Below are 11,636 nucleotides of genomic sequence, written 5' to 3' on the forward strand. Positions count from 1 at the left end.
CGGCTCCATTGTCACCAATACCCGATCCAGCTATTTGAGTCGGTATCAGCCCGATATCCGATTTGGTATCGGTATCGGTGCATCCCTATACAGACAAATGTAATGGAGTCAAAAGTACAATAATTGCCTCTGAAATGTGGTGGAGTTGTAGTATAAAGTTGCATCAAATGGAAATATTCAAGTAAAGTAGCCTACCTACAATTTGTAAGCTACTTAAGTGCATAATAGCCTGATCACCACAATTGTTTAAAGAGTAATAATAGGTTATGTTGTTTGCACATGGATTATAATCTTTGTGTTTTAAATTTGATGGGTTTAATTTAATCTACTCAATCAATAGTCATCACAACCAATTAAAACCACTTCTGGTGTCCCAAATTGTCATTAATTCCTCACAAAGGACATAATGAGATTTAATGAAAATAGACATGTGGGATGTAGGATCTTCCTAAAGGTCCTTGAACGCAGCGTTGGTTTCCAGGGAGTGGCACCTGCACCTGTCCAACCTGTCCTGTCCGAGGGACACATGACTCCGGAGGAATTTCCCCCGCTGCTCCCGTCCTTTTGTTCAGCCGTGGGTGTTTAGTGGGAGACGGAGGGTGAGAGCCAGAGGAGAGAGGAGAGAGGAGAGAGGAGAGAGAGGCAGATCTCGAGATGTCGGAACCAGCCACTAATCCTGCTGCTACCTCGTTCCCAGCACCGACTGTGTCTCTACCTTTGGGTCTGGAGGTGTTGAGAACTTACACTGGAGTTCTAGTCTGTTTAGAAATAGTAAGTGTGTGTTTTTTTTATTATAATAGAGAGATTATTTATGTTGCTCAATTCTCTTATCAGTGGTGTTGTTGTGAAATAGGCAGAGCTGTTGTCACTATATCTTTATTAATAATTAATGACCTTGTTCAAGTCCAGTAGGCTCTAACAGGTGTTTCCTCTGTGATGTGCAAACTGCTTGTTTAAACTAACACACTGATCCTCACTGATTACCTGAGGCTGGCTTTTTCTTCTTTTTTTTGCTTACATAGGTTACGCTTAACAGCCAGATCAAGGGCAAATGTAGCCTCGAGCAAGACTGGAAGTCTGTAAAATGATCAGTGTCTTGTGAACATCACACTATTTAAAAAATGTCTTTACATGCTATCTAAGCTTATGATGATTTGACTACTTATCTCTAGGCGTGTTGGCAGTTAAAGGCCTGTATATAGATAGGCCTTCAGATGGAAACCAAGTCATTTAAATACCGAGTTGAGCTGTGTTCCCAATGTTAAAGCCTTTTTCCAACATCTCATACCTGTCATTAAAGCTGCAGGTCATTTCAGAGAGAGAGAGCGTTCCTATTGGCTGTTCATTGAGGCTGAGGCAGCTGTCAAAGATCAAAAGGTCAAACTAGGCAGCGCTGATCAAATACAAATCAATGTTCTGTTACTGTAATGCCTATTTCTCACGTCAAATGTTTTCAGAAACATCTCGTAGTGTACTGTTTAGCTTTAGAAGTTTGTTCCGGCTAGTGGGCGGGTGCTTGCTATTTCTTCAACTTATCTCAACATGGCAGCCGGGTCACAACCTTTCTCATTTTACAGCTAAACAGTACACTACAGGATGTTTCTGAAAACATTTGAGGGGAGAAATAGGCATTACAGTAATAGAATACTGATTCATATTTGATCAGCGCTGCCTAGTTTGACCGTTTAATCGGAGTTTGTGAGTGATTGATAGCTGCTCAGAGACGGCAAGGCTCCAGCTCGGCTCTGATTGGTTGTTTTCCTCCGGTCTGTGAAATCTTGCAGATGCCATTATAGGAGCACTGGAGGACACAGAGGCACACAATTTTTTTTTTTGATTACCTGTTTCATGCACTACTGTCATGATATAGTGACCGTTTTATAAAAATAACTTTTTTTAATCATATTTGCTCCAATTCTACCTACTGCACCTTTAACTACAGTAGATAAATACTTCCATAACACTCTTTAGCGTTTTAATCAGCTGTGTTAACTTCCCGTTTGCCCCTTTGTCTAACATAAACCATCGCAAACACAGCATTTGTTAATAGTGCTTTTAGCTGAAGACAACATTGATGTGAAAAGCAGGGTGTATTCTAAGATAATGCAAAACCTCACAATTATTGCTGCACCATTCAGATGTGACTGATTCACATTTAATACAGTTTCATTATAAGATTCTGCTGTATGCTATCACACGGCGGGCTGGTGCACCACAGCTATTCACGGTCACCTAACATTAACAATATTCCAATGATTTCCACTCAGGGAGGTATACAGGTTTTAAATTGGGCAAACAGAGGTATCAGTACTACCTTGAGTTGAGGTATGGAAAAGTTGAATGTGTGCAAGAACGATACACCCTTCCAGTACAGTATGTGCAATTATTATTAAACCTGAAGTCTCCCTAGTCTGTCATGAATAGTTGACAAGCTGTAACTAAACGTGTGTCCACTGAAACATAATGACCACTATGAGGTTTTGTTTCTATCCCCAGTTATTTGGTGGTCTAGTATGGATCCTGGTGGCTTCCTCCAATGTGCCCGTGCCTCTGCTGCAGGGCTGGGTGATGTTTGTCTCCCTCACCACCTTCTTCGTCTCCTCCGCCTACCTCACGCTCCTCGTCACTGGCCTGGTTAACCGCGTCAACACCAACTGGAATTTCATGGTTAGCTGTAGATAAATGTCCGCCCACTTATCTGTTCATCTGTCTGTCCTTCTATCCATTCATTCATTCATTCATTCATTCAGCCTTACATCTATATTTCTAGCTTGCTGTTGTCTGTCTGTCTGTGTTACACCACCTGTAGATAAGTGGATTAGTGTGACACCATTGGTATCGCATCACCCACGTGTGCGCGTGAGATAAACAAAACAGGGATCCGCTCATAGAGAAACCGCTCCATTGTGCTACTAGAGGTCTAAAGGTCCACAGGGAGCCTTTAAGGGCTGTTTGGTAATGTTGCCATGGCAGCAACTGCTGTTTTTATGTGTGAAAGTCAGAGACCTGGTTCAGTGGCAAAGCTACAAGTCAGTGTTATGGCAGTGACGGTATTTCAATGTCATCTGTCAACAGTAACAAACAGTGACTGCTCTATGAAAGTCAGCTAACTGTACCAAAGCACATTAATGTAATAATGTAATACAGTAGTCTAATATAGAGTATGATGGCTGTTTCTTTATTTTAATGTATGAAAAGTTAAAAAAAATGTGTCATTGTGATTGCTGGTAGATTGCATAATATTTTAAAGTCTGAGTTTCATTATGTAAGTTCCACAATGAGGAACAAAAAGAAATTCACTCGTGATTTCACCCACCACCAAGCAGCACTTATACAAGTGTCTGCACACAGATGTACGTCTGTGGTATTGTGCCATTATAGGAAATAGTTCTTTCACGTCACGCATCAGTAAAGTGCGTCTGTGTATGTCTGTCGTCTTTTTTAGCCTAACGTTAAAGAAATGTCCATAAAAAGAGCATGTTATGTCACTGAAAAAGACACTGAATATTATAGACAGGCCCAATAGTCTTTATATTTTTACGTCTGTAATAGCAGGGATAATTTAAACTACCTAAACTAACCAACCATGTTTCTTCAGTATAATGATCTAATTGCACAGTGAGGCAGATCATTTATTTATTAGCCATCACACAAAGCTTTATACCACTTATTCAAACATAAGCAGTTACACTTCCTCATTATAAAATGGCTCAAACATTTTAACAGTCTGAATTAAACCACTAATGTCTACTGGCAACTTTTATTTCCATGTTCTGAATGATTAAGTGCCAGCGTAGACCGCAGACGAGTTGTTGCAATGATAGATGGAAGCTGCTGCTCAAATATGCACAGAAATCATTGGTGTTAAAGTCGGTTTGAAAGACTTTCTAGCAGCAGTAACAGCTCTGGAGGTTTGGGATTTAGACAGAAATGATAACTTGAATTGTTATCATTTTTTTTAGAAGTCGCACCAAAATGCCAACATGATGCTCTAAACTAACTAATACATTTTGAAAGCTGGTGATGATTCAGAACTGAACTAAGTTAAGATCACTGCACTAGTCCAAGTAGTCCACAAAACCTCAGACAACTGGTACTTTTCTTTTTAGTTAGAATTAGAATCAGGTTTATTTTGCCAAGTATATACATATATGGAATTTGAATCCGCTTGTATACTGCTCTCTCAATGTACTTAGACAGAATTCAAATAACAGCTGGGAACAATATGACCAACAATAAAATAAAAATACAATAATATTAATAAAATGTTTACATACAAGTCAAGTGTTCTGAAAGTTGTGAACAATACAAATAGTTCAAAGAAATAAATATTGGATGGATATACATGGACTGGATGATTATTTACAGTATGCAAAGATGTATATATACTGTATTTACAGTATGTAGGATTTATATATATAGTGACAATATGTACATAAAGTGGCAGATGACATGTACACAAACTGTAAATGATAATCTATAACGGCAGCAGCGTTTGTAGAGCTTGGATTTAATGCGGAAACATACATAATACAGCACTAATTAAAATAAAGCTGCAACAGTTAGCAGATTAATTGATTACCCAATCAACAGAAAATTCATCAATAATAATTTTCTTTCCCTTGTCTTATATTATAGAAAATTGATTCTCTTTGAGTTTTGGACTGTTAGGCTGCATTTACACGTACACATGTAGTTGTGAAGTACAACATATCGAATGTAAATAACATGAAATCACTACTAGAAGACAGTCTCATTGTAACATTGGAGAGCATTATCCATTAGTGTAATAACTACTTTAAATATATCTATGATACGAGAAAAAAGGTGAGGACCTGTACCATGTTGTTGTGTTATGTCATTGTGTGTGAAGTCTGGGCTCTCAGATAGAGGTAGCCTTGCTTCAGGCTCCAGGCCCCGCTCCCAGCCAGCCTGTGAGGTTGTTTGTTTTCAGCCGAACAATGAGTGACATGGATGATGAGCTCACGCCGAAACCCAACAAAGGCCTGCCCTGTAGTCCCGCCAGGCTCTCAGAGTCGACAACACAAACTCTCATTAACCTTCTTTATTCTCTGACACGCCCTCTCACCCTGTGCATCTTTAATCCATCTCTCTCTCTCTGTCTGTCTTTCTAGTTTCTTTCTTAATATGATGGTTTCCAAATCACCTAAATCTTTTCATTCTCTCATATTTTTTCTTCTCTTGTCTTTTATTTGCCGTGTTTGTTGTATCTACTGCTAGTACTTGAACTTGTTTGTGTTTATTTCTAATGCATTCTCTCTTCTGTCCCCTCAGGATATGATTTACCATTTTATAGCTGTGCTTTTCTACTTTGCTGCCTTCGTGTTGGAGGCAGCGACTACAGCAGCTAATGGAGGAGCCCACATCAAGCCAATGTCTAACAGCACTGTAAATGTCATGTGCATAACCTACCCGCGGGGCAACATATTCACAGTCCTGAGCGACAAGCAATACAGTATTAATGTGGCAGCCACGGTGAGTGCTATACGTCTTTTCAAATGAAGTCTGTAACACAGTGCATGCATAATGTATATTGTCATAATGCACTCACAGTACGATCTGAATTCATCTGAATCAAACTCATTTGTTGACTTTTACTGAGGTAGGGGAGTTGCTGAAAGTGCCTTACAAAGATAAAAAAAACAATAGTCCTGTTACTCTGTCAGGCTCTTAAGTCCTGTCAGAAAAACACTTCAGTTAAAGAGCACCTATTATGATTTTGTGCTTTTTCCCTCTCCTGTGTTATATAGTTGTTTTGCATGTAAAAGGTCTGCAAATATACAAAGCCTAAAGTACACGCCAAAGGGAGTTCTGCCTTTTCTTCTGTCACATGATGATTTCATCAAGTAACACATTTATATAATACCTGCTTAGCGGGCAGCAGGAGCTCAAATAGAGCGTTTCAGACAGAGGGTGAAAAGAGTTGCTGCAGCACAGCTGTTATGAGAAAAATAAAGCATTTTTTTAGCATTAAATCATGTAAACGTGTTCTAGTAGAAACCTAAAATACAAGTGTAAACCTGAAAATGAGCATGATAGGTCCTCTTTAAAAAAAAGAAAATAGTTCTCACGTTATATAACCTTCTCCACATCAGATCTGCTCCCTCTACAGAGTCTTTCAAAGCACAGCTCAAGACCCAAACTCTTTTCTTTGGCTTTTGAATGTACTTGAATTGTGATTACTAATTGACCTTTTATATAATGCTCATTATAACAGTCTTTTACTCACGGATTATATCTTGGTCTCTGTCTGTGGATGTGTGAGATTTTGTTGTCTGATCTATTGACCTGTTTTTATTCTGCCTATGTCTGTAAAGCACTTTGGTCCGCTCATGTTGTTTTAAATGTGCTATAGAAATAAATTTGACTTGACTTTTTACGAAAGGTAAATTCATTATAATCGTTAAAGTAAAACATCAGCCCTGTTACTCTTTCTGGCTCTCAATAAGTCCTGTCAGACAAACACCTCAGCTGATACATTTGCATGTATAAAGAGTGAACGAGTGTTCATAAATAAACAGAATATTGTGTGTATGCCTGTGGTGTCCTGCTATCAGCTGGAACTGTCAGGCCATAAAACAGTGCTAGCCATTTTCTTTGACAGAAATATAGTAGTTCTTTAAATGATTGATAGGTAATGAATCTAGTTAGTCGCATGTGAGTGAAATTGGCTGGGTTTTTTATGACCAACTTGTTTTTGCTTTCTCTCCTCTTGTCTTTTCGTCCCAGATATTTGCATTTTTGGCGACACTATGCTACGGCTGCAGTATGATGATGGGCTTCAAGAGGTGGAGGGGGTAACCTCGAAAAACCAGCACAAACTAGTTTAATAACTTCAGCATGTATTAAAACATCAGCCACTCCATCCAGAGCTCCGTAGAGAGCACTGCTGTTCAGTTCAGTTAAGTGCAAACTTTATTATTTCCTGATGGGAAACTCGCAGCAAACAAAGGAAAAATATAGATGACAAAAAATGTCAAAACAGTTGTTAAGATTTCTGGACAATAATATCCCTTCAGGAATTCTTCTTCTGAGATATTGAAAGATTCAGGTAGGTTCAGTCTGGGCTGTTAAAGGTATTTTTGAGGACAGGGTTAAAGAATAGCAGTTTAAGTTGTTAACATAACATTGCATATGATATACGGCTATACAGGGTGATTTTGCAAGATGTAAGTGATGCTTGTGACGGTTAAAGGTTTTGTTTTTTCGCCCACTTTGTTAATCATACATGTATTGCCCAATTTCCTGAGTAACATCCTCATTGGAGGGAATGTTTCCCATTTCCAACACCACAAAAAAATGTGCCTATGTATGCTGTTTATTGGGTAGATTAATGTGATGGTGCAATTTCTTTGAAAGCGAACTAATATTGCCTTATTTCCTGCGTCACATGCTCATTCGAGGGAATATTTCCCATTTCTAATGCATCAAAAACATGCCTATGTATGCTGCTAATAGGTTATGCACAACAGAACATTAATGTGATGGTGCAAATTGTTTGAAAGAGCCTTGAAGGCAACATGATTGTTTTCACTGTCCTCAAGTTACCTTGGTGCTAAGGAGCTGTAAACTGACTCTAGATTTAACACAACTATTACATTTTTATGTGGCCACTATTTAAATAATAATAATAATGTGAGTTGATCTGATATTTGAATTTCAAAGTTGTAATTCCTTGCACTTTTTGTCACATTTTATTATCCGGCATAACATGTTTGTCCACAATATTGTAACTATTGTACATTCTCAGTCAACATCAGTCACGTAATAATATCTGTCACCGTTTTTCTGAGTGTTGTTCTAACTCCAATGTGACGTACTGATACATATCATAAAGAGTTCTACTTCAAACTAATCATTTAATCTGACCATCAGCTACTATATTTCAAATAGTGATCTTTATCTACTAATGGATCATTTAAGTATGTGTAATAATATGTTTGTAAGGTTTGACCTTTATTGTAACTGTGTTGATTCATCATAAAATTCCCAAATCAATAACTATCTTGCTACATGATTTGTTAGTTGTATTTACTGTATACGTGTGTTTGCATTATGGCTATTAAATGTTATTAATTTAAAAAAAATTGTTTTAAATGAAGATTGTTTTTTGACACCTGCCTGGTTTTGACATTTTAAATGCATTTTAGAACTAGAGAAATAAAGGTTTTGAAGAAAAAGAACCTCTTTGTATCATTACAGGGGGCATTGTTGTCTGCAGGGGTGTCTTTTTTGATGCTACCACTAGAAGTCGCCAAAGTCAAACAATTTCAAGTACTACACATATGGGCTTTATGAGAGCAAACACAGGCCCAGTCAGTATCGTTTCCCACAGAATTCCTCATGTTGTACGATTCAAAGACTTGACCAAGCGAACAATGTCCCTTTGATTATCTGTGAGAGGTTGTCCTGTAACACAACTTCTTAAAATTGCTTCCATAGCAGAGTTTTTTTTACCTATTTCAGCTGTTTCCAACATGCTCTTCAATATATGAAATGTTCACTGCTTTTATATACATATTATTGGCACATTTCACTGAGATACTTGCCATAGACATTGATGTATCTTGAGGATGTAGCTGGCTCAAACACTTTAATAGGCTACTCTATCAAAAAGTATGCACAACTACAAGCCAAGTATTCTTTTCTGTAGGCCTATAAGGCTAGAATATTTATTTATACTTTTCTTATGTATATCTCGATCAAAATATTAAGTACAAGTAGGCCTATGAGCCAAGTACACTCAGACATTTCTGTATACTTGTTAGTATGAGCCAAGTATACTTAGACTTTTCTGTATACTTGTTAGTATGAGCCAAGTATACTTAGACTTTTCTGCATACTTGTTAGTATGAGACAAGTATACTTAGGCTTTTCTGTATACTTATCAGTATGAGCCAAGTATACTTAGGCTTTTCTGTATACTTATCAGTATGAGCCAAGTATACTTAGGCTTTTCTGTATACTTATCAGTATGAGCCAAGTACACATAGGCTTTTCTGTATACTTGTTAGTATGAGCCAAGTATACGTAGGCTTTTCTGTATACTTGTTAGTATGAGCCAAGTATACGTAGGCTTTTCTGTATACTTGTTAGTATGAGCCAAGTATACTTAGGCTTTTCTGTATACTTGTTAGTATGAGCCAAGTATACTTAGGCTTTTCTGTATACTTATCAGTATGAGCCAAGTATACTTAGGCTTTTCTGTATACTTATCAGTATGAGCCAAGTATACTTAGGCTTTTCTGTATACTTATCAGTATGAGCCAAGTACACATAGGCTTTTCTGTATACTTGTTAGTATGAGCCAAGTATACTTAGGCTTTTCTGTATACTTGTTAGTATGACCCAAGTATACTTATGTATACTTTTGTTAAGTATATCTCTGATAAGTACATACAAATTAAACTGAAAGTGTACTCTCTTATTTGAAGTTTAAAAGAAGTATACTAATAGCACACTTGAATAAACTTTTAGTTGGTACGGAAATGATGTAGCTGATAATTCACTTGACCACCCAGCCAGTAATACTTGCCCTAACTGTAACCTACATTTATTTGAGACACTATTCAGACTTTCTCCACAGCAAAATGTTGCTGGAGCTGGCAGTATGCTGCAATGCTACAGTTTGTATTCTAACTGTTCAATGTCAATGCTGAGAAACTATATTAATATGTATTTACACAACATAACAAGTTGTGTTTGTGTTAAATGCAATGTACGTATGTACATATTTAATGTTTTTTATATTGTTTCAAGAAAGCTGGGGAGTATTCCATTGAATATTAGTGGTAGAATACAACAAAATAAACTTTTGACAGACTTGAGGTGTCTGTTGCTTCTACCTATGTGTAGGTATTTATATCTATCAACACATACAAATGGGCACTAGATTTCTTTTCTAGTTTTGTGAATATATTTCCAGTTTTAGTGAATATATTTAACTTCACTTAACACAAACTACCAGAACATAATGTTTTATGGTGTATTGCAATATAGTTTCAGCGCATATTAATAAATATTTGCTGTTGAGAAGTTTGTAAGGCTAATTTGACTGGAAGGTCGGTGCTAGTAACAGTTCAGCTATTTCTAAAAGCCCTTACGTAAAACTGCCATTATTGATTCATTATTTGCACCTGTATTTGGATGACATTAACGTTCATATAATATATTACATTTGAACACCCTGCAGTAATTTTATATTTCAGCCACTAGATGTCACTCATTATCTACAACTGCTCCACTTTTCCATATTTATCCAATGTTTATACATAAATAGTAAAAGGCTGGCATCAACAAAAAAAGTGTTGGTGTTGGTGGTATAATATTGTGCTTATATCATGCACCCTCAACACAATAAAGTCAAACATAAACTCATAGGGGGAAGAAAATACTTTAGTCTCTGCTTATAAAAGTCATGTCTGCTAATTTAGACTAGTCCATATCATAAAGGTATGTATATACCATGTACAGTCTATGTATGTGTAGTCTATGTAGTCTTTAGGGCTGATTTGTGTTGTAAAGCTACCAAATGAAAAACATCCAGCAACTCGTGAACGCGCTTTACTTCCACTGCGCTCGTTCACAGCTCACCTTCACACTATTACCGGAAGTATCACGTGTATTCCTTCACAATAAAAATAACGTCCAATGTCAACAATTACATCTTTTTACTTCGAGCTGTTCATGTTTTATTTATATTGCATTAAACAGATGTGCATGCACATACTGCTAATTGTGCATTCTAATATATTTGTTTGGTTGTTTTGTTTTAATAGGAATTCCCTTTTCAAAGTATATCTTGTTATGATAACACCTGTGATACTAACTTCAGCTAATGCTAAGAGAATGCAATCTCCAGACCAACTTTAAAACCTTCATTTATCTAGAGGAGCTTCATTGTGCAAAGCAAAAATAAATACTTGTTGAAGGTGTTGTTGCAAAAAAGGTTTTGACCAGGAAATGGCTCAAGAAAGACTTACCAACCATAAGTGAGTGGATCAACTTAGTTTACAATATGTACACAATGTAGGGAATTATATTTAAACTAAGAACTCAAATTGACACCTCTGATGAAAATTGGTCAAAATGGCTTACACATGTGTCAACTATAAGGCCTGATTTCATATAGTAGTAATGTACAATTTTTAGATTTAAAAATAATTTTCTTTTCCTCCAAGGGCAGAATCACTATATAGAGATGCGTGCATATAAAGATTTGCTCGTGTGTGGATGTACTGTATGTGTATTCAAGATTCAAGATTCAAGATGTTTATTGTCACGCCGGTTATACAAGTACAATCGTGTGAAATATTTTTTGCTGGGAAGGTCCATTAAAAATAATAAGTTATATTACAATTAAAAAAGGAAATGCTTTGTACAAGGGCATATTAAGAACATGTACATATCAGGTAGTATGAATGTACATATATAAGAAATACTTTGTACAAGACATATTGAGAACATATACAGGCATATTAAGAACATATACAGTATATACAGTATAAGATATATGATTGAGGTATTGCACTTGTTTTATTGCACTTTTTGTGTGAGAAGGTGTCGTATGAATTATCTATTTAAAAGTCTGATGGCCTGGGGGAAAAAACTGTTCC

General features: G+C 36.7%; 1 protein-coding gene across 1 annotated transcript; it reads left to right on the forward strand.

The window, feature by feature from the left end:
• Positions 1-511: 511 nt before the first annotated feature.
• Positions 512-8,204, forward strand: mal2 (mal, T cell differentiation protein 2). The gene is made up of 4 exons (XM_037785930.1): positions 512-771; positions 2,497-2,667; positions 5,296-5,496; positions 6,751-8,204. Exons 1-4 carry the CDS (start codon positions 655-657, stop codon positions 6,820-6,822), a joined length of 561 nt encoding a protein of 186 aa, XP_037641858.1. The 5' UTR covers positions 512-654; the 3' UTR covers positions 6,823-8,204.
• Positions 8,205-11,636: the final 3,432 nt, after the last annotated feature.

The sequence above is a fragment of the Sebastes umbrosus genome, chromosome 11, assembly GCF_015220745.1.
Source record: "Sebastes umbrosus isolate fSebUmb1 chromosome 11, fSebUmb1.pri, whole genome shotgun sequence".
In the NCBI taxonomy this organism is placed as follows: domain Eukaryota; kingdom Metazoa; phylum Chordata; class Actinopteri; order Perciformes; family Sebastidae; genus Sebastes; species Sebastes umbrosus.